This window comes from Pithys albifrons, chromosome 3 (genome assembly GCF_047495875.1).
Source record: "Pithys albifrons albifrons isolate INPA30051 chromosome 3, PitAlb_v1, whole genome shotgun sequence".
Taxonomy (NCBI): domain Eukaryota; kingdom Metazoa; phylum Chordata; class Aves; order Passeriformes; family Thamnophilidae; genus Pithys; species Pithys albifrons.
Genome location: NC_092460.1, coordinates 77,372,904 through 77,395,863, shown reverse-complemented (window position 1 = coordinate 77,395,863; position 22,960 = coordinate 77,372,904). Strand labels below are relative to the sequence as shown.

Genomic DNA, 22,960 nt, shown 5'->3' with positions numbered 1-22,960 from the left:
TTTCCGCCCCATCCACAGCGTTTCCTTTCCTTCTCCCGCTGCCAAGGCAGGGGGGAGGGCAGGGAGGGAGTGGTGCCTGCGTGGGGCCCGGGCAGCGCGGCAGCGGGGACGCTCCCTCCGCAACCCTTGCGTGCCCCCTCCAGCGGGGTCCCGCTGCCCGGTGCCGCTGCCCCTCCGCCCGCCCCGCTGCCCCGCCCCTCCGCCCGGTCCCGCTGCCCGGTCCCGCTGCCCCCCCGGCCCGGCCCTGGGCGCCGCACGGCGGGCGGGGAGCGAGTGGGTGGGGAAGCCCGAGCACCCGCCGGCTGGAGTCGCTCGCCTCGGGCGGCGCAGGGGGCGGTCGGCTCGGCAGCCCCGCCCGCGCGGCGCCGCAGGGGTTAAGCACCGCCGCCGCCGGCGGGGAGTGGGTTAAGCGCCTGGCGGCGGTTCCGCCACTCGGCTTCGCACCGCGCTCCGCGCCGGGGCCGAGACAGCGGGAAGATGGCGACGGAGGGAGCGAGCGGCGAGCTGGGCTCTGGCGGGCGGGAGGACTCGGCGGCTACGGCAGCGGTAACCGGGCTGGAGGGCGAGGGCCGGGCGACCCAAGCCGCGGCGAGGAGGGCTCCCCGTGGGATTGGGACGATGCGGCGCTTGTAGACCTGCCTCCCCGGCTCCGTCCCTCCGCCCTCCTTCTCCCCCGGGGCGGGACGGGGCTCGCTGCGGGACCCGTCGCCGCCGAACCCCGTCCCGCCCCGCCCCGGACAGGGACAGAGAGGGGCGCGGGTCTGCGTCCCTCCTGCCCTCTCTGTTCCCTCTGCGCCCCACCATTGTTCCTTTCGGCTCCTCCAGCGCGGGGTGGGCGTGCGGCACGGAGCGGCTGCTCTCCCGGCTCTCCTATCTCGGCTCTGCTCTCTCGCACCCACAGCCCCTTTCCCGCAGCGAGGGGCTGCGCTCCGGCTCCCCGGGCGGGCTGAGGTGCTGACAGCGGCCGGGGCACCGGGACCTGTCACACCGGGGCGGGGGCAAATGTAGCCAGCCCGCAAGGCGCTTGGCTTTCGCCTTCACTGTCCTTTCCTCCCGCCCCAGGGGTCCGTCCCGAGCGGGGTGTGTGGAGACGTCTCCGCTTCCCGGGCCCGCGCCCCAGGGTAGGATCTGGCTCCCCACTTAAAATATCCCCAAAAGCCGAGCAGAACCTCCCTCCCCGCCGGCGTGTCCTCTCTGCGGGTGGGTGAGGCGGCTGGAAGGGGGGCGGGATACGGTGCCGGGGATGGCTGCGCTCCCCTAGGCCAGCGCTGGGCTCCACTCCTGCTTGCCCCGACCCCCCGGCAGGGCGGCAGGGCTCGACCCCTCGTTCGCCCTGCGCCTCCGCTGGGCCCGGGCTCCTCGCCCATGCTATGGCAGACCGCTCTCTGCACGGCATTCTCCCTCGCCCGGTGCATCCCAGTCCTGGCGCGGTCCAACCGGCCTGGGGACCGCCTGGGGCGAGCCAGCGCCTGGTACTTGCCGGGCTGACAGCCACAGGTCCAGGGTCAGGCTCTTGGTGCTCGGCCTCGTATCAACACGCGAAGTTCAGGGTAGTAAAACCGCGGTGGTTTGCATTCTGCTTGGGATCGTTCCTGAAGGCAATGACCCCCGAAGGGGAGAACACTAGTTTCTGTGAAATTTAGGTTATTGCTACCATTTTATTTTTTATTATTTTGTTTACTTTCAAACAGGAACTATTTCTTCTCTGAAACCCTGTTCCAACTGTGCAGTCCTTGTGTGTTTTAAAATCTGCAGTGTTGTGGAAATAGAGTTTTACTTCAAAAAAGCAAAGCTTACGCAGTGAATATTTGTAATTTCTTTTTAAACAATGTCATAACCGTGGCACAAATGAATATTAAGATAAGAATTCATAAAAGCAAGCTTAAATATTTTAAAGCCCTGCTTTTGACAAAAAATATTTATACTAAATTCTTTAATATACTCATATGAATAGTGCCTTAATTTTCAGTTTTAAAATCTCAACCAAGTAGCTTATAATCAAGTAAGACTTCAATATTGCCCTATTAGGCAGTGCAATATAAGCCACTCATGCAATTTGGTGCTCTCATTTTGAAAGGCAGTAGTGATAGCTCTATACTGCACACTGATTTGAAAATTTAAACCTGAAGAGATGCTAGAATGTAAATTGTGTGTTGCTCCCTAACAAAGATAATACCTTTACTTGCACCAAAATGTTTTTTTTTAAATTACTTTAACTTTTAATTTACCTTCAGTCATTAAATATTTAGTATGAATTTTAATATTTTTTTGCCAAAATAAGCATTGTATTGTTGATTTAATTTTATCTCTTGTGCAGGAAAGTAAAAAGAACATCTCTGTGCAATAAAATTATTTTAAAAAGATGTTCACAATAATCCAGTATTTCTTTTGAAGGGGTTAGTATGAATAGCATGCTTTCTATCTTTAGACTCAAGATATAAAATTATGAATTGGATCATCTTGCTTACTTTTTGGATACCACTAGTCATTCAGTTGAATACCTTTAAGTCGCACTAGACTCCAACATAAAAGAAAGTATTGTGTTAGGGGTTTTTTGGCTTTTGGTTTATTTATTTTTTTTTAGTTGTCAGAACTGTGATCGCACAAATGGTGCAGTAAAAAGCTGTAAGAACAGTATTTGTAATAGTAATGTGTTAATATGTAAATTTTATAGTGTAAGCAGAAAGTGTGTATCACAGGACATACAGTGGTGTTTCCTGATACTCAATACTGTTATTGTATCTTGATACATTATCAGTAATACCATTGGAAAAAAAAAGACTTTTTCTGCTCTTTTTAGAAGCACTGTAGAAAAGGAATGAAAGTGCCTCCCTCTTTTTTTTTCCATTCATCAGGGAATTTGACTGAAAAAAACCTAGACTGTTCTGCAGTGTTTTACATATAGAAACAGAGCTGATAATCCTGTTATTCTGAGTTTCCTTGGATGGAGCGCAGAATTTGGTAAACCCGTCACTTCTTTCCCACAAATTACTGATATTTTTATCATTGTAAGAATGACAACAAAAAATGACAGGCAGGTGGTTCTGGTCCTTTTTCACACCTGTACAGCGTGATTGCACTAAAGTCAGTGAAATTGTGTTGGTGCAATTTGGACTAGAATTGAAAGAAAACATCTGTGTGTGTGTGTTTTAAAACATCTTTGAATGACTTCCATCTGCATAATGTCTACCAATAATGATTATATAATAGCAAGAAATAATCCAATTTGACAGTCTTTTTGTTGAAACATTGAACATCAGCCTGCTGTGCATGGAGGGTTGCCTTGTCACACACTATAGATTCAGTGTAGCTTTAACAAAGCCTGTGAAAAGCCTCTTATATCAATCATGAATTTTGTTAAAATTATTCAGCAAAATTTTGGGGTTTGATTTTGCTTCACTAGTGATCAAAAGTGTAAATGTTATTTTTCCCTCAACATCAGTACCTTCTACTCTCTGTAAAGCTTTACATATAGTGGTTATTGATAGAGTGGAATCTTGACTCCTCTAAAATGTGTAGGGATTTTACTGCTGTCTTCATTAGTCAAAATCACAATGAGAATTGTGTGCACACCCTAAAGGATAACTCTGGGTTGCTGTGGGTCATGTAACAGAATAAAAAAGTTACACTACCTAAAAAATTATCAATACTAAAGAAAAAAAATTGAAGAGAAATTCCATGACACTTTGTGGTGACATTTTGGGGTATTTTATGCTTAGCTTGCTATATTAACTGTCTATTGATCTGTTAGAGTGTTCATAGCAGAACTGCCATTCTGGTCAATATAGTGAAATGCTAAATTATGGTTTGATTATATCAATTATACAGGCTGATTTAGATCAGTTGGAAAGATTCTTACATGAAAAAAACCCCTGCAAGTAGCAGAAAATGAGACTATAGACTTGAAAAGCAGAGACTATCTCATTAGATATTGCGTTCAGAAAAATGTTCATCTGCAAAAGGACTTGAACTACCACTGTCCTCATCTGAATACAAGTTCTCAGTATAGTGTTGTAGTTCAGAGAAGTTATTTTCTTTTAGTAAGATGCGTGATGCTGTTCTGGTGTTTCAGTGTATAGGTGAGATGCAGAGCGAGCGTGGTTCTGTCTGTTTTCATCCTGCTGCTCCTCTGTGGTGAGAGATTGGTCTTGATCCATCTTGGAATGATATACTTCAAACCTCCTTTCTTCCTCTGCTCCCCCTTCTCCAAACGAGAGCACGGCCTTTTCTGTGCCTTCTACTCCATGACCTGCAGCACATCCTCTCTTCCTGTGTTGTGAAGGTCCTTGGGAATGACAAAAGAAAGCTATGGAATGTAGTCCACTTAGTAAATGTTCTTTCTCCTCCAAATGTGGACTTGTCACACTGTCTGTTAGAGATGAATTGCAGAGGGACAATGCTCTGAGCTGGATGTGTGGAAGTATCATGAAGGTGCAAAGCTGTAGGATGCAGCATGTTCTGTTGTTTTCCCAGCAACTTTGACTTCATTTGTGTAAGCATTGGTTTTGCCTCAGAGGGGATATAGGAAGATAGAAATAGAGATGTAAATTGGGACAGGAAGGAAAGAGCTCAGGAAGACAGCAGTTTGGGGTCTGACTGCACTGCTCCTACTCAAGAAAGGGATCAGTTGATTTACAATACCTGTATAATCCTTGAATATGTCAACTGGAAGGTGTCAATTATAGGCTTAGGGAAGACATACTGGTATGTAGCTTTAACTCATGAATGATACATGAATTAAAGCTTTCTTGGGCATTACTCTTTTGGTTCTCTTGTAGCACAAAGTAAGGTGTAAAATTCCGAAAGACTTAGCAGTGTTTACCCTTATCTGTACCTAATCATATACTGTTTGCCTCAAAAGTGACTTACCTGAAAGCAACTTGCTGAATAGAAATTACCCATTAAATCTAAGTAAAAATTTAAACATGACTATTGGAGGTTTGTGGGCCTAGATCCATAAAATAGTCATGTAGTTGCCTAACCTGCACTGAAATAAAAAATGACAAAGCACCTTTGTGGCTGTTAATAGATGGCAAACATGTTTTAACAGCTATGACAATATCTGGGTTTGTATAAAGGTCAATGTCTTACTAATTATGGAGGAGTAGGGGGCTGGTTTTTTTCTTGTTTCCAAAATAAATTTCCCAGCTCTGAGGTATATTTATGGTTAATGTTGAAACTGTTAAAAGTTAGTTTAAGCCAAAAAAACCCACAACAGCTAAACAAAACCTCCCCCATACTTTTTAAAGAAAACCTTTGGAAAACCCAGAAAGCAAGGGAGCTGTGCTTGGGAAGAGGAGTGCAGAATAAGCAGGTAACTTCATGTGGTGAACAATCTAATAAAAGTCATTGAGCTAATGGATGGGCATAATTAAATGCATATACAGTGACCTCGTGATCCCTTAGGTATGACTGTGAAATTTTATGAGTCTTGAATGTTAACATCAGATGATGTTCTCTTCAGCAAGAAGCTCCATGTTAGTTGAGAAGCAAGTTCAACAACATTGCTTTTCCTTGGAAGATATTTTTGTGCCTTCACATTTGTTTCTGTTACTAAGAACGTTCCTAATTGTCCTATCTCCCCTCTTAAGTTCATCTTGGATGAGGTGGGAAATAGACATGTATTTTTGTATCAGATATCTTCTGATGACTTGTGGGATCACAGGTTCTTACCCTAATCTCAGACTAAAGAACAGACCTTCCACAGCAGAAGCAGTAAATTGCGGTTTTCCCCTGAAGTATTCATGAACACTATGTGATATTATAACCACGTATTTTAACAGTTTCTCTGCAGAGTTTTCTTTATTAGAAAAGGGTTAGAATTCATTTGACCACATACCCACTTCCTTTTATAGTTGGTGGAGTGAAGTAAGTGGCTAGGAGTAACTTGTTTTAGAAACAGGTTTGTGAACTTCTCTGTGTTTGAATGAAGTGATTTAGGCAACTGACTCTTGGAGGTATAGGTGGAGGTATGGATGGCATTCAAGACAATTAAATTTAGGTGTCTATATGTGTGCACAGTGTTCAGTATCCTATTACAGTCAGTAGAACTGTGAGCAAATAGTTCTGATGGCTGATTAACTGAATAGCTTTTTTGTCTGTTTGACTAGGCTGATGAGTTCTCCATTGAAAATAAAGGGGCATCAGGTACCTGGCTTACATAGCTGGTACCATAAGGTACCTCACTTACATACATACATCCAAGGCACCCACTTTGGTCCTGTCTTGCAGGCTTCCTTCAATGGCCCTTCTGTGATGCTCTGATGTTCTGTATCATATCTACCTGCCCCAAAAAGCTATCTCTGATCCCTGGGACATTTCAAATCCCAGTAATATTTCTCCATAGGCAACTAAAGGGTATTAGTCAAAATAGATATTCATAGATGGTCAGATGAGTTGTCCCTGGAGGATGTACTTGATGTTGTAACACATATGAATCATGGTTGTGTTTCCCTGGTGCAGTTGTTTCATGGGTCTGACAGATGTGAGGCCATCATTACACTAGAAGTTTACTTTGTAAAGCCTATAAGGTAATAGAAAACCTTTTAGCACCTTATCTTGGAACTCTGCTTTTTGAGTCCTCAAGAAGATGTGTATTGATTGGAATTCAATATAAAATATGTAAAAAATGCAGATATGTACCTTTCCCTTTCCTTCTGAAAGGACTTTTTTTGACAGCTTTTCCTTACATGTTTTCCTGTACACTATTTTTATACTTCTCCCCACCCCACTCCCATCCTTCCATTTCAGCCCTCAATTATGTTCCACAGGTTTCTTTTCCGAGTCTGGGTTATTACCCAACTCCATCTTTTAAAAGGTTTTCTGAGCAAGAAGAAGCTTGTTTTCCATGGTCATTTGTGATTAATTCACGGCTAACTTGTTTCTTGCCTGTCTTCTGTTTAGTGAAAGTACAAAGTTGGGGCTTTTATACTTTACCTATCTATTCAGACTTCTCCTGAAGGCAGTAGAGTTTTTAACAGTTGCTCCAATAGCACAATGAACAGAACTTTTAGCTCCTGAGGCTAAAATCGTCAACTGGGCTAGGTCAGCAAAACCAACTACTGGCACTGCCAATTCCTCGCAATATATTTTTTTTAATGGAGAGTGGTAAGATGAATTTTATCATAAATACTTTTACCATTTCTACTCCAAATTGCTATGCTTGTGGGAAAGAGTCCATTCTGTTCCTGTGCCTCATGGTGACCTTACAATTTCATCCTTTCCATCTTTTCCAAAGGCAATGGAGATGGTAAAATGCGTGTCCAGTTTGATCACCGCTGTCCTCAGCGGTCCTTGTTCAGAATTGGTGCCATTTTCTTCTTTGTGGTTCATGGCAGAGCTCCCTTTAGTGTTTAGCAATGCTGGTTTCATTTTGCCTGTACTGTTTTTGTGATGCATATGCAGGTAGTTGAATGAGTTTTAGCTAATTAGCAGTTTGCTCTACTGTCAGTGCACTTGCTGCCAGGCAACATACACCCCTTACAAAACTGATCTTAAAAAATAACATGTGGAGCTTTAGAGACATAGAGGATTGAAGTAGTCTTTTTTGGGTACTTTATTCTTACAAATCAAATAAATCAGACATTTTAAAATCTGAAAGAGGTAGAGAAAAAATTCTCTTTCAGTTTGGTTGTGTATACCAAACGTCTCCCTGGGGCAAGGTATTCATGTATCTTTGTTATAAAACCAATACAGTGGTTTGGTTACACAGTTTTTAAGTTGTTGGTTAAATTGTTACAGCTTGGCACTCTACCATAAGTATTGTAGCTAAACCCCAGATGACACCTAAGCCATGAGCCACTAATGCAGTCTTTATTTTCTGGAGATCTAACACTTATTGCCCCACTGGAAGATGTTATGAAGATTACTTTTCTAGATCTGAAGAGCAGTTTTCTTTATTATTTGGCCAAGCAGTGCTCCATCTGTATAAGAACTTTGGGCAAGCCCACCACGACTGACACTTTGATGCCCAGAAGATGGCACAGAGTGCTTAAGAGGGAGGATAGTTTCATTTCATCATGTGCTTTATCTGCTCAAATGTCTTAGAGACATTTTTACAACTATGCTTGACAATATGTTAGATATTTAAGGAATGTATTTTGGCCTAGTTATGGTAGGCTACGTTGCGGCTCTGTAGGTGTTGATTCAGATGTGCATGGGAAGAAGATGTGGTAGTGTCTTAAGTGACTGCCATGCACACTCCTCCCCCATGTGAGTGGATTTGAGGTTGCTTATCCATAGCAAACAAATCCAAGATGTCCTTAAAGTACTGGGAAAAACTGGTCGTTCCAGTTTCAGAGTTTTTCAAATGCAGTTATGACAAAAGCTTCAGTGGGTGTAAAATTATTCATAAACAAGACCTGGGAAATGGTGGTGTTTTCTTCATCCTAAAAACCAACCTCTCTGGTTTTAGGTCTTTTCTGGCTGATTGTGGACAGTTGCTGGAAATTTTGTTTGCTTTTCATATGTATGTGAAGATTTGTCTGGTAGAGTGTGTAGCATGCAGAGTGTGGGTAGTAATAAATTATATTTTCTGTACTTAAAAATCAGAAGGCATCAAACAGAAGTAGCTGCTGGCACACTGACAGCAAAGGTGCAGGTTCTACATATAATATGTAGTTGTGCTGTGGAATGTTGTGGATGCCAAAATTACACAGATTCAAAAAGCAAGGGAGCAGACTCACAACAGATATGTCAGCCAAGGGCTGCTACATGCAAAATGACAATTTCTGGCTCAGAAGGTGAATGAGCTGCAAATTGCTGGAGTTTAGGAGAGTATTTATGAGAATTATCATTAAGGGCTTGTCTTGTTCTAGTGCTGATTTCAAGGCATCCATTATTGGCTGCTTTTGGAGCCAGGTTGCTCGAGTAAGAGTGTTTAGTCTGGTATGCTAGAACTGTTCACATAGAAAGTGGTTTTATTAGTTATTATTTCAGGATTTTAAAGTTAAAATATGAAAATGAACTTACATTTCTGGTTTGTATGCCTTTCTATTAAAAACCATAAATTACCAGACAGCACTCTTAATTGCTAGTTTTTGCTGTCTTTTCATATTTTCTAGTTCAAGGTGTGCACTTGAAGAAAATTTACTGTAACTGCTTGATCAGATGCCTAGTTAAAAAATCGCATCACTGTGTCACATGTTGAAGAATGTCTCTGCTTTGTTCAGAATGGAAGAATATTTCATTTATGTCCTGTGGAAGACTGCAGAAATTAGAAGTTTCATCTGTGAAATACACTGTTTGACAAAGAACTGCCCTGTGTTATGCCTCCTAAAAGGCTGAATTTACTGACTTGGGCAAAGGAGTAGGTTCATATTTCTTGTACTGTACTTTTGTGGATGTCCCTCTTAACTTTGTCACTGCTTGTCAGAAACCTTAGGTGACTTTTTTTTGTCAGAAGAGGCAGGTACACTGTAGAATGGAAAGATGATGTGGTGGTTAAACCATTGAATGGGGACTTAAAAGACTGTTACTGAGTATTATGTTTTATACTACTTGCTTTATATGTTTGGAAAAAATATCTCTGCATCAGTTTTCCATCTGAAAAATGGATTTTTTTCCTCTATTATGAAGGAAGTTGTATGAATAAACCAATACTTGTCCTTGAGCTATTAGATTTTATGAAGTGGTTCATAGAAGACGAAGGGATAAGTGGGTTCTACTACCTGACTGAATTAAATTTAGTAATTAGAAATACTGAGAGTGAAATTGCTGGAGCCTATAAGGTAAAATCTAGTCAACTGGCTCTAGATTACATGAGGAACTGTGTAAGTTGAGTAACTTTTCACTTTATATGTGTCCTTAGGTCAGTGAGCACTATATAGAATTGTGAGGAGCAGTGTGAGTGGCTGCTGCAGCATATACTGGAAAAAAGCCTTCAGAGAAACCAGTTGGGTTTTTTTATCCATTGACCTGGAGCCTAAGAGGTATCTTTTGGATTAGAGAAATAGCTGACCCAGCAGCAAAAATAGATAACTATTGTTCAGTCTACAAATTTTCCTTAGAGTGGATGACCCTGTCCTCAAAACAGCTATAGTCAATAGGAATAAGGGACCTTGAAGCACCTCTTGTGAGGACAACCTGAGGGAACTGAATGTGTTCAGCCTGGAGAAGAGACAACTGAGACGGGACCTCATCAATGCCTATCAGTATCTGAAGGGATTGTGCCAAGAGGATGGAGCCAGGCCCTTCTCAGCAGTGCCAAGCAATTGGACACAAGGCAGTGGGCAGAAAGTGATGGACAGGAAGTTCCACCTGAACATAAGGAAGAATTTCTTTACTGTGCAGGTGACTGAACACTGGAACAGATTTCCCAGAGAGATTGTGGAGTCTCCCTCACTGGAGATGTTCAAGAATATTCTGGACACAATCCTGTGTTCCATGTGCTCTACTATGGCCCTGCTTGAGCAGGAAGGTTGGACCATATGATCTACTGTGGTCCTTTCCAACCTTCCCCATTCAGTGATTCTGTGAAATCATTGCTCTTCTTGTTGATCCATGTTGTTCATTTAAATGAAGAAGCTTAATCAAATGTACATTGAATGTAAATAGCTGAAGTTCTGGCATAGAGTTCTTGCTAGCCATTTGTGCATCTCTGTGTGTTTTAACAACAATGTAAAAAGGGAACACAGTAAATCTAACACAGTTACAGCTTTGGGGTATTTTTGATCTACGGCCTTCTAGCCTGAGGGAAGAATAACCGTTTTGCCATCCTCTTGCCTTGAGAAAGTAGAAATGGTACTTGCCTTAATTTTTAACAGATTTTTTTGTGCTGAAGTTAACCTCCTGAGTAGCTGATAAGCTTAGATTTTACATCCCTCAAGGCAAGTGGACAGTATATCCAGATACACTGTTCACCTAATTTGGCAACAGATTACTTCATGCTGAAGATAGCTGAATGTTTGCATCACAGGGCTTTTCTAGGAGACACATCTACATCATAGCAAAAGCTTCAGTGGGGGTAAAATTATTCATAAACAAGACATGGGAAATGGTGGTTGTGACTTTTGTGTTTCCCTTGCAGGGAATAGCGTATTGAAAACCAGTCTGGGCAGCTGAATGTAGTACATGGAATAAAAATTGGTTTATCTCCCTGAAAGTAATTCCCTTATAAAATTATTATGTCTACCTGTGTTAGCATTATAGATATTGGTGAACAACAGATTTGTATTAAACTTATCTACCTTTGTGATTTTGTGATTATAACATTCCTCTCATCCCACTTCCAAAATCAAGACTTCCAGCCTTGTAGTCTTTCCTGATATAGTACTTATTCCTTCTCTCTGCATTCTTTTAGTTAACCTACTCTACACTTTTAGATGAAGACTTTATGCAGTCCTTGAGATGTAGGTTTACCAGGGGTTTATATAGTGGCTAAATGAGGCTGTTCACATGTAAGTGAAGAATTATGTGCCAACTCCCACACAAAGTAGCTGTCCCTGCCACTTCTCTATCCTTTTTCCAGGTTATTGATGAAGAAGTTGAGTAAAGCTGTTCTCAGAGTTTCTGCCTGCTTACGTGTTTCCATCTTGAAAAGTGGCTGTTATCCATAATGTTTGCTTGCTATCAATGAAATGTCTTTATTCCAATACAGTTGGATAGGAATTTCTGTATAATAATATAAGATATAGAACTTTGTCCTAAACTTCTTGAAAATTCAAATACATTAGTGTCCAGTGGATCTCCTCTACCATTACTATTGAAATTGTTACAGAACTGTGGCAGTTTGTGAGATGTTTATGCATGTGCTTAAACACGATTTTACCCATCAGTATAAACTCCTTTTCTTGTTTTACTCAGAATGGCAGTCAGACTTACGCTGGTCTTGGTAACTGAGGAGTGAGAATATATTGTTGCTATGAAGTGTCATTTGTCAGTTCCTCTTAAACCTGGACTCTTCCCTCCATCCAAACAAATGGGACTGCAAATAAAACATACACTTAAGATTTCATGTCTTTTCACAAACCGTGCTTCAGAAATTCACATTCAGGCCAGTATATGGTGATGACTTGATAGCTGTTTGCACAGGTGGATTAGGTGTGCCATGGTTAAGGTCCTTCTCTGCTCTCTTGCCTTCCTCTCTGATGTGCTATTTTAGTTCTCCTGAATTGTTTCGGCCTCTGTGAAGCTGCAAAAGGGAACTGTCAGACACAAAATTAGCTGCTTTACCATTTCACCCTTATCATTCACAAGACTTTGCAGGATCGATTCCTTGCAACAGTACAGGATTTGAAACAATATCATATGTGAGGGCTTTAATTTCTTCCCTTTAAATAAAAAGAGTCAGACTATTTGCTATTAATTTTGACTTTTTATAGTACAAATAAAGATGCCTCAACTTTTGACAGCTATAGATGGATGCCGATATATCTGTGTCTCAAATCTGCAGTAACTTGTAGTCAGTGTGCTCATCAGTGTTTTGTTTCTTACAGACGAGAGAGTTTGATGTGGATAACCTGAGCAAGGCAGAATTGCGAATGCTTTTGAGTATAATGGAAGGAGAACTAGAGGCACGAGACCTTGTGATTGAAGCCTTGCGGGTAAGTCACTGGGTTGTTGTGATTTGTTTCTGGCTTTATTTTAAATTCTCTTTTGCCACCTCCTTTATATTGTAGACAGAATGTTATTAGTGGAAGAGTAAAGTGTGATTTTTAGTTTTAGGTTAACTAAATCTCAGTAATCACAAAATAAGTTCTTATTTCATTGTTGCCATTGAGTAATTCTATGTAATTTTGGTATAAAGTGCCAAAAAAATTTCAAAGAAATAAGTGAAAAACCTGTAGAATTACTTCCTCTTTAAAATCTTTTATATTCTAGACTCTGTTCTTTGTGAAAGGAAGGAATAACTTCAAAGGCAAATTCAGCGCATTTGTAATTTGTTCTAATGGTCTATATTTGATTGTATGCTCTATTCAGTGCTCTCATTTTCTGTGAGATGGAAGATGGGATGAAAATCAGATGGTCATATCCAATTACAGAAAAGGCTTTGTGGGGATTTTTTGTTTGCCCTTTTTTTAAAATTTTAATAAAAGGTGAAATATGAGCTATATGCTCTTAATAGCACTTTCAAGACTTGGTAGGATTTTTACTGCATTAGGTGCCTGTGAAGATTAGTTTTCTGCTTCAGAAGGTTGCGGTCTGAAAGGCAACTTAGAAAGTTGACTGGAAATGTACAAATAAAACTGTATTTTAATAAAAAAAGATTTTTTCTTTTATGACTGTATTGATTTTAAAATCAATCTGAAACAGAATAAAATTTAACAGACCGGCCAAACAAACTGCAGGATTAGTGAGATAAGAGTATTTCATGGTTTGAAAATATTTATAACTTCATAGGATAGAGGGAAATTGTGCCCTTTAAGATATTGTAAAGCAAAACCTCTATGTGGTAAAATATATTTAATACTAATTTTAGTAGTATGTGTAATGATTTTGAAATAGTGTGGTAACATTTTCCACTTGTAATGTTACACTAAAAATTGTAAATGCATTTTTATTCATTTTAAGTTGTTTTGTGATAGCTTCAGATCTCTTGCTGCAAATGAAGCATTAATGTAGCTGTCATTGATGTATTAGTAACTGAAGACTTTATGGGTATAAACCTCTCATATAAAATACAATTTTCATTTTGTAGTAACAATAAGACACTGGAAGCAATATTTTTCTGGGGGATTACTGCACTTTGAAGTTATTTGGTGTTTGGCCTTCAGTTATACGCATATGTTAAAATGTACTGCCTGGACTAGGACTTTTTATTTTCCCTGCCTGCCAGTTAAGGTTTTGTAGAAGCAGGAAGTGTGTGCACACTACATCCAGAATCTCTTTTTTTTTGACTCTTCTAGCTTTGAAGGAATGCAGATAGAATATTCAGGCAATTTTCTCTGGTACAAATTCATAAACAAGCTGCTATAGTGTATACCAAAGTATGTATGTATTGGAATTGAGCAAAATGGAGGATAAAAAAGGGAGAGAAAAAGAAACATGCAGTAAACATTTAATGATAGTAAACATTAAAAATGTGCAGTCTCATATGAGAAAAAGTCTGTATCAGATTCACATGCACCTGCTGAAATGGCTAGTATGTACATAGTGGGGTTTGATTATTAATAAAGATCGATATCAAAAGTGCTCAATTTCACATAAGGTATATAAATGCTGAAAAGTGGGGGTTTAGTGTTCTTTGTTTGTTTGGATTTTGTTGTTTTTAAATTCTTTTCCTGCACGTCAGTTTCCAGTTCCTCTAAACACAGTCCATGTATAACTCGAATCTTCCTGGCTGCTTGCCTGGTTACCTGTACTGGTACTGGGGAACTTGGAGTTATATCTGCTGAAGAACTGTAGGCTGATGTGTTGTAGTATAATAGTTTCAGACCTTTGGGGGTCTTAGTTGGGAAGCCACAAGTCAGCAATATTAGCACCTGGAGTCTCCAAGTAGCACATAAAATAAGCAACTAGATAGCCACAAACAGGTCTTTTGTAGCAGTGTATAACAAGAGGATTCCATTGAATTGTGTCACATTTGGTACTTAGATATGCTTCAACAAATCAGCATATGTAGTTTGTGTATTCCTGAAGCAAGAAGGAAATGGTTTTCACATGAGAGAAAAGAGTTGCTATTTCAAAAAGAGATGAAGGTCTGTTTCAAAGTTAGAAAAAGTTTGTGAGTGTGCATATTGGGGGAGTTGGTTTGTTGTGGGTTTTTTGTAATCCTACAAGTAGTACAGGGCTGTTTCAAAGCCTGATTTCTCTGATAGGTCAAAGCCTGAAAATTTCCAACCCTACAGAGAATATGTATGTTGTCTTTCCCTCTTGAATTATCTTTCTGTCAGTTTAAAGCCACTGGTATATACATTTATTAAGCAGTTCTTATATTTTCTTGGTCTTTTTGCAAGACTATAGAACTGGATCTCTTAATCTTCTCTTAGAAGCTGTTTATTCTCTGTTCATTCTTGTGGTGTTGTCATCTCAGATTTTTCTCTATAATCATATAAGTTTAACTACCTAATTCCAAAATGGGTGTGCCCTTACCTGTACTAATTTTGTAGGGTTTCATTGAGCATTTGTAAAAATTGTGCAGTAAACAGTACTTCTGTATCTATTGTAAATACCTCTCCTGAAAAGTTTTGGCACTAAAGGTAATCCACCTTGACTGATCACAAAAGAGCTGATAAGAGCTGATTATACTGAATATAATTAAAGACTGACTCACATGGTACTGCTCTTAATCTGTACCTGCTCTGTATTAGTCTGTCCTTTCCCATTGTATAAATTCTTACACTGAGCTCTCTTATTTCTCATTTTACTAATTTTTTGACTCAGTATCACATGCTTTATTAAAGACCTGAGGCAGATCTGGTTGTTTTTTTTTTCTCTGTCTAGAAAGCCTGTTCTATAACCCCACCCCCCACACTTACCTTCAGCATCCCTTGGTAGGCTTTCTTTACAGGCTGTCGTGGAGGTACCTGGTTCTCACAGTACCAAATGGGGTTTTTTTTCTTTGTATACATCTGATATCATCACAATCTATAACTTATCCACAGTATTCACTTGTGGAATGGAACAGAACCAGGAAGCAGAAACAGTACTTTTGATTAAAATATGAGGTTGGAACTTGTGTCTTACTGGTTTTGTGGTTTTGACCTTTTCCTACACCATGTTTATAATGTGTATATACATGTATTATGGAGTTTTCCCTTAAATCACTTTAAAAATCTTGTTTTAAGTTAATTATTTTCCCTTATTTTAGAAATTTCCCTTTCAGGATTACAGTTTAATGCTTCCTGATATGTTGTTAAACAATCACTTGCTTGTCTGGGTTCTCATGGATTAAGCAGAAAACATGTATGACTTTTTTTTTGTGTGTGTGTGAATTGAGCCTCAGTCTTATATATATGGAGCAAATCCTACTACTTAATAGCTCACAGAAATCTAAAGTATTGATCTTCCAAATGTGTTGTGGTTTTGTGACTTCTGTTTGGGGTTTTTTCTCTTACTTAAAAATAGCCATAAAATTATGTGCAGCTTGGAGTGTCGGTGAAAGAAAGAAAACTGCAAAGTGGTGCCCTGTATCAGTTAGTACTGCTGTAATACTGCTTTTTTGACAAGGAGACAAAGCCCCTGGATTTCCAAATTGTGTTGTCTTCAGATGCTTGTCTTCTGGCTGTTCATTTAGAGTATCTTTTTTTCTTAAAATAAATTTGTATTGTATGACTTTCAGTTTAATTTGTCTTGGTGCTAGTAGCATCAGAGATGATTCCTACTAACTTCTCATTTAGCACTTTTAAGATGTTGCATAACTTTTTCTGCTTATTTAAAGCCTAATTTCAAAAGGGTGCAGTCAGTGAGAGTAAAGAAGTGGTGCTTCAGAGTTTGTTACTCTGCTTTGAAAAGATTGAACTGGGGAATTTCAAGCCTGTCCACTGGTTCTTGTTCAGGGTGCAGAATGTTAATTCTGCCTATTCTGTGTAAATAAATAAAAAAAATTACGAGTGAGAAAGGCTAGCAGTTTGAGATTATGGGAAAACAAATCTTGTTAAATTAAATAGTCATACTGGGGGCAAGCGTATGGTGGGGAAGATAAATTTAGTTAGTAAAGTTTAGAGTGTTGATTTCTAATAAGGCACTGGAATTTATGTCACAGGGTAAATAAGAAAGAATCAAACCCAGTGTCACATATAACAATTAACTCTTTTTATTGTATCTTTTTTTCCATAATGTACCACAGTTTCCATGGCATTTCATATAAAGTTTTGATACCTTGAAGACCTCTTTTTGAAAGAAAACCAAAACTTCAAATCCAAACTGCATTTTTAAGAAATATGCAGATGACATCTGTTTATTTCCACATTGTCACAATACATTGTTGCCTGTTTATAACATGCACAACTCATTCCTGCTTCAGCACTTGAAAAAGTTACTGTAATTATTAACCAGACCAATGTAAGTTACTGGACAAGTTCAGCCCTGCGAGAGCCAACAGCCTTAGCAAAGTAGACCTTTATCATGCTTAGGGTCAAATTTCCAGATTTATTCTCCAAGTGAATAGTTAGTTTACTGTGGAGAACAGCATTAGGATTCACCTCAAAGGAGGTCATCTTTATGTAAATCTTTGTGTTAATCCTTCTCATTAGCACTCTACTGTTTTTGAAGCTGTAATTCATGTATTTTAGTATCTTCATGATCATGGTTACACTGCAATTAAAATTAGATTCAGATTAACATTTAAATTATTACAGTTATTTCATTAATGAGAAATATCATCATCATGGCTTGGCTTTGCAAACAAAGATTTGGGAAGGGCTCTACCCACGTGGGTGTGTCCTTCGAGCCTGTGCAGTGGATTTTTTAGGTGAAGCTCAGAGTGCGCAGAACTGGCCCCACCCTTTAACTCCTAAGGTTCATCTGCCATGGCCGAGCGAGCTTGGACAGTGCCAGTGAAGTCCTCAGGACTAGAACCTACAGCCCCTGGTATTGCCAGGAGGTCTCCCATCCATGTACTGATCGGGGCTGACCCTGCTTAGCTTCCGAGATCTGACAGGATCGGATGTCAGGGAGGCATTTAACTGCCTAATGAGATGTAACTTGCTGATTAATTGCTATTGGGACTGCATATAGTTAAAAAAGGAGGGAGACTTAACTGTAGCTGTTGCCTTCATCTGTCTCAATTATCCAAATAAACTGTCTACCTGTAATAAGGGGATAATATATTCCTAATGTGAAGGTAATGTGACCACATAATCAAAGCACAGGTCTGGCCTCCCACACCTGTGCTCTCAAATATGGCATTTATTTGTTGTTAGCTTTTATCCATCCTAAAAGTGATTGTTGTAGCTGCTTGTTTTCTAGAAGATTTTTTAGAGTGCATTCATCCTCACGTGAGGAATTGATGTGTTATTGTTAGCTGTCAAGCATAGAAATGGAAATACTAAATGCTGCTTTTAGTGGTAATTCTAGCAATAAAATTAAATCATTTGTAGGTTTTTTTTCATGTAAAATTTTAAAGCCCCATTCAGTTCAGATCTCTGTTTGCTGTAAAATTAATTTATTTGCCTGTATAGATTTTATTAGATGTTGAATGATAAATTGAAAATGTTTACTTGCTTCTATTGTATACATTAATAATGTAAATAAAAATGTAAATTCTTACTGTACTAGATTCTTTAATATACCACACTGCATGGATTTGGAAAAACTTTTTTTGATTGTTGGGAAAAATCACTTATGAAACAAAAAAAAAAAATCTAAACTGCCAATACCAACACTGGATATGTTTTTGTTTAATTAAAACTGACTACAATATCAGTGACATTACTATAGAACAATGTGTTTCTCTGACCTTAAGTGATATCCAATTCAACAGACTCTGTGTATGACCTGTCCAAGTCAGGAGAACAATATGTGAATGGCAAGGTGAATTTGGCTGTAGGTGTTTCTTCAGTGTTGTAAAGCCCTACTGTACTTAATTTCTACTGTAACTTCCTAAGGCAAAACAGTTTATCTTCTATGTATGCATTTGTGCCAACAACTGTTTAATCTTTTACGCAGTTCTTGCAAAATCTGACAAAATTCCAAGCATTTCAGAAATAGGGAGTGTCATAAAACTAGGCAGCTGGATAAGAAAATGTATAATGTTTTTAGGACCTTAAAGGAAAGGCAAATATTTGTGTGGTCTTTTGTTGAGCACTACATAGGAACTGTAGGCACAGAGTTAGGGAAAATCAGACTTTGTTAATTTAACTGCTCAGAGAATTTGAGACTATATAAATTTATAAAATGATAAGAATAAAAATATCTCTGCTGTGGAAGTTAGTTCTGCCTGAATTTTATCTCCCTGAATCTAGCATTTTGACAATGAATAGAGCTGGAAATTAATCATAGTTTCTATATTATGTCTAAGTAGAAAATCCATATAAGATATTGAGTTCTTGCAGAGCAATGGTTGAATTTTGTAATAAAGGTACAAATATTAAAATAATGAAATAGGTAGGGCAAAAGACAGGAATTAATACATTCTGTAACAATACCTCATAGACACATTTAAGTTTAATAACCCATTCTATTAGCTTTACTTAAAAAGCTTGCAGCCTAAAAATGCAAGATTTAAAAGTAAGTATAAACAGCTTTTAAGAGAGTATAGTGATTACTGTGTAGTAATCTGTTTAGATTTGTACAATATTTCTTTGAAGTAGGAATACATAATATGTTGAATGTGAGTTTTCAGGTTCCAGCTCTCCTGTTAATCATTTTAGACCTACTGGGATATCAGTATTCAATTGCATGAGAAATGTAATAGTTCAATGCAAGTTTTCAAAGAAAGGGGTGTCATACTTTTTAGGAGAATCACTTGTTTTGGAATGATCAGGTTGTTTCAGAAATTTTCTACATAATTAGCTCCAATGAAAAGATGTTCCATTTCCAAGGCTATAATGGTATCACCCAACATAACTTCAAAACTGTGCTCTACTTTTAGAATGATCAAATGGAATGTTGATTTTGTAAAGTATTGCAATTTAGAACAAGAGATAAAATGTTTCTTTGTATGAACATTTTATTAGACAATTCTAGTGAAATAGGTAGCTTATAAGATGTTGGAGTTCATTATGATAAAGGCTATTTTTTACATATCTGTATAATTGTGTGTGAATGAGCTTCTTGAACTTGCTGAACCTACCTTAGCATTCTGACCAAGAGTGTACTTTTGAAGAAACTCTTCCCATTGCCCCCACCTAACTTTGCTTTGATTTGCCTCACAGGTCACTCTCAGACTGTGTAAGCTGAACTGAAGAGCAGAGTTAGTCCCAAATGAGACCTTCTTCCAAAGGGCAGGACCATAGGCACATCCCCAGGGCCAACTGTGTGGCTCTGCAAACTTGCTGCTGTGCTGCACTACCTGCTGATGTGGACATAGTCATGTACCTAGAAATTCCATTTTCAGGGTTCTTTGTGTAAATATAGTAGTAATAAGAGTTGATTCGGTCTAGATTTAAAAAAAAACAAAACAACCACACCTTAAAATTTATATCCTGTGTTCTTTCTAAACCCAGAAATTCCCCAATGCATTCTAGCTTTGTGATTTCTCTTGAATTTAAGACAGATGGACCTTGCTTGTGAAACTGCCAGATAGGTCATTGTAAAGTGCTCTTCTGGAGTCTCTTCCTCCCCAAGAGAGTTTGCTTTCAAGTCCTGAGATGTGCATTGTGGAAGGCTTTCATTCTTGAACTTGTCTTTCAATTTGGGCTGAAAATGATTTAACATTGAACAGTATAGTTTTATTTTAATCTCGTGGAAAGCAGAACTGTTTTGATGGTAACTGTCAAGTGTGCATATTTCTATACCACTTTTGCAATTCTGTATGCATATGTGAAGATCAAGCAATATTTAAAGAGACACCCTGAGCATATCATAGTTTATTGTAACTGTATATTGTGTAACCAGGTTAGATTTTGGGGGGGTGAGTCAGAATGATACTGTAATTTCAATGCAAAGTGTGGGGCCGGCTCTGCATTTTCAGTAATGAGGTAGCTGTTCCTTGGGGGAAAAAAAAAAAAAATTGAAAGGAGAGCTGTAGATATTTGCAAGCTGTACTTATCTACTTTGACCTGTCTGCTTCCCAGTAAGTTTTGTATAGCGATAGATCTTTCTTTACTTGGCCAAGACAGACTTTTGCCTACTCTAGGCTGAGATTTTAGTTTTTAAAAAAAATTAATTTATCAGTTAGTACTTTCATACCCTTTTAATAGTATTTGTTGTCTTCTGCATGCTGTCATGGATACTTGGTTGCGCTTGTACTTTTAAGCTGGATGTCAAAACAGAATTGTTATCAACACAATAATTGCCAGTTCCGTATGAATAAAGTTTTGCTCCTGAACTACTGCATAAAGTCAGCAAGACTTTTACTGCAAGACTTTGAACTTCCAGTATGAATTTTGGGGTTAGGAGAGATCCAGGAGCTATTAGGAAAATGATGAATGCTTATTGTTTAGTTGGTCTCAAGCTGACTTATAGGTAGAAAAATTGCGTGTATATAAGTGCAGTCTGTCAAAGGGAACTACACCACCAATGAATTATGAAGACCCTTGGCTGCAGTAATTGTGTTAAGTTGTGAATTTAAAATGTAAATCTGAACTTGTCCTGTATATATGAATCCCATGGATCCAGAATGGAGCTAAGAGCACACAGAAGGTGGCTTTAGAGGTTTCTGGCAGCTTGCAATGCAGCCTGGTTTTTAGCAGGTGTCTTGAAAAATGATAACCAGGTAGGAGGAGCAGAAGATGTTAATCTGTGCATAACAGAAGGTTATTGTTGTAGACAATATAATGGCAGTCGTTGGCCTTTGTGGCATAAGTGAACCATGAAATAGAATTCAGATAATGCCTTGTTTGTATTGTCATTTTTGCATAGTGCAATTTCTTTGCAAAAAAAATAATTGTTAATGAATTTTTTTAGCTAATCTGCAAATTGTATCTTTGTTCATCTGATCATTACTTTTGGTTTATTGATTTAACGATGATTGTGTATGCATTTTCCCTGCTCTTAAGTATAGTTTGTCTTTACCTGTCCAATGAGTCTGGTTATGATTAGAGCTTTTACTTTCTTCATAATAGTTTACTGTACTTTTCTGAACTTGTCTGTCAAAAAGTAGTATTTCACTATTGCAAGCTATTTAAAATTGATTGCAAGAAAAGGATGAAATAGGGATAAACCTCAGACAGGTTTGTAGATTAAATGATTTTTTCTAGTGCTCAGTTTGGAATTGTTTCTTTATCTGTGGTTTATTTCAAATTTTAAAGTAATGTCACATGTTCTTTGAACCTAATTGAAAAAGTGTTGCTTGATACAACCTTAATGTTCAAATTTTGATTTGCCCCTATTTGATCATGGGGTTTATAATGTATTTCTTCAGTTTATCTTACATTGTATTTGCTTTTCTTGTGTCAGTGCGTTATGTAGTGATAGTTGTGTAAGCGTACACTTTGTTATGAAGGAAACCAAGCCTCACCTTTTCCTGAAGATGCTGGAGCTGCAGCAACAGCACTCCCTGGAATGATTAACTTAAATGATCTGAGTGGTCCTGATATTTTGACACATACAAAGTCCTCTTCTCAAAGCTGCTGACAAAATAGGTTTTCAGTCATGTTATATCACCTCTTGTGGTAGTTACTTGCTATTTGCTGGAGAGGGACATTAAGCACTGAACAAAGCAAAACTTTTGGTAAACCACATTAAATCAGTCCTGTTTTTGTGTTGTTTCACTCAGCTTAAGCATCAGTACTCGGGTAAATGCCCTTATTTCAGGCTCTCCTGAAACTGGACACTGCAAGCATGAAACTATGAGACTTGTTTTCTAGCATGAAAACTCTATGACCTTACATTGCAAATATCCTTTTCACTCTTCTTTCCAGCAGTGACTGTTAAACTGATCATAGACTCTGTTTTTCCCGTAGGGACCTGAATATCTTAATTGTTGGCAGGCATGTAACTATTAATTTGGCTGAAAGTATTCTGCTAATTTCTTATTTGGATAAGTGCTTTGCCTTTTCTACTTGATTCCTCCTACCCTCATTTGATCTTTCTGCATAATCCAACATAAACTAGTGAGTAGATACACACACTATTTGTGAAAATAATAATAAAAATTTCCAACATCATATTTATGTAACTGTTTCTCCATTTCTGCGATCTTGATGAATTATACAGATGTGACTTCATTGTAAGTGACTTATTTAAAATCTTCTATCTGTTTGCCATCATTACGCACAGTGCTGACAATGAGAAATGTAACTGGGTTGTCCTATCTTGTTATGTTAGCTGAAATGTTCCACTTTTTAGTGAAGGTAACGTATACAGGATGTTTCTTCTAAGGCAATAAATAGTACAGTTAATTTGGCTGAAGCAACACTGAAGTGCAGCTGAACACAGCTTGAATTGTGTGTCTCTGTGTTACTGTTGCTGAAGAAAA

At 38.9% G+C, this 22,960-nt stretch overlaps 1 protein-coding gene across 3 annotated transcripts in view; it reads left to right on the top strand.

Annotated features, from left to right (window-relative positions):
- CTTNBP2 (cortactin binding protein 2) overlaps positions 1-22,960 on the top strand; it is a 132,027-nt gene that overhangs the window by 51,516 nt on the left and 57,551 nt on the right. Inside the window, exons 1-2 of one of the 3 annotated variants that reach the window (XR_011697505.1) lie at positions 244-546; positions 12,435-12,542. Coding sequence is in view for 2 of the 3 variants with exons in the window: in XM_071552461.1 (XP_071408562.1) it covers positions 478-546; positions 12,435-12,542 (177 nt within the window). In the remaining variant the exon portion in view is untranslated. Of the gene's footprint in view, positions 1-243; positions 547-12,434; positions 12,543-22,960 lie in introns of those variants that run through there. The other 2 variants (XM_071552461.1, XM_071552462.1) reach the window with 2 other exon arrangements.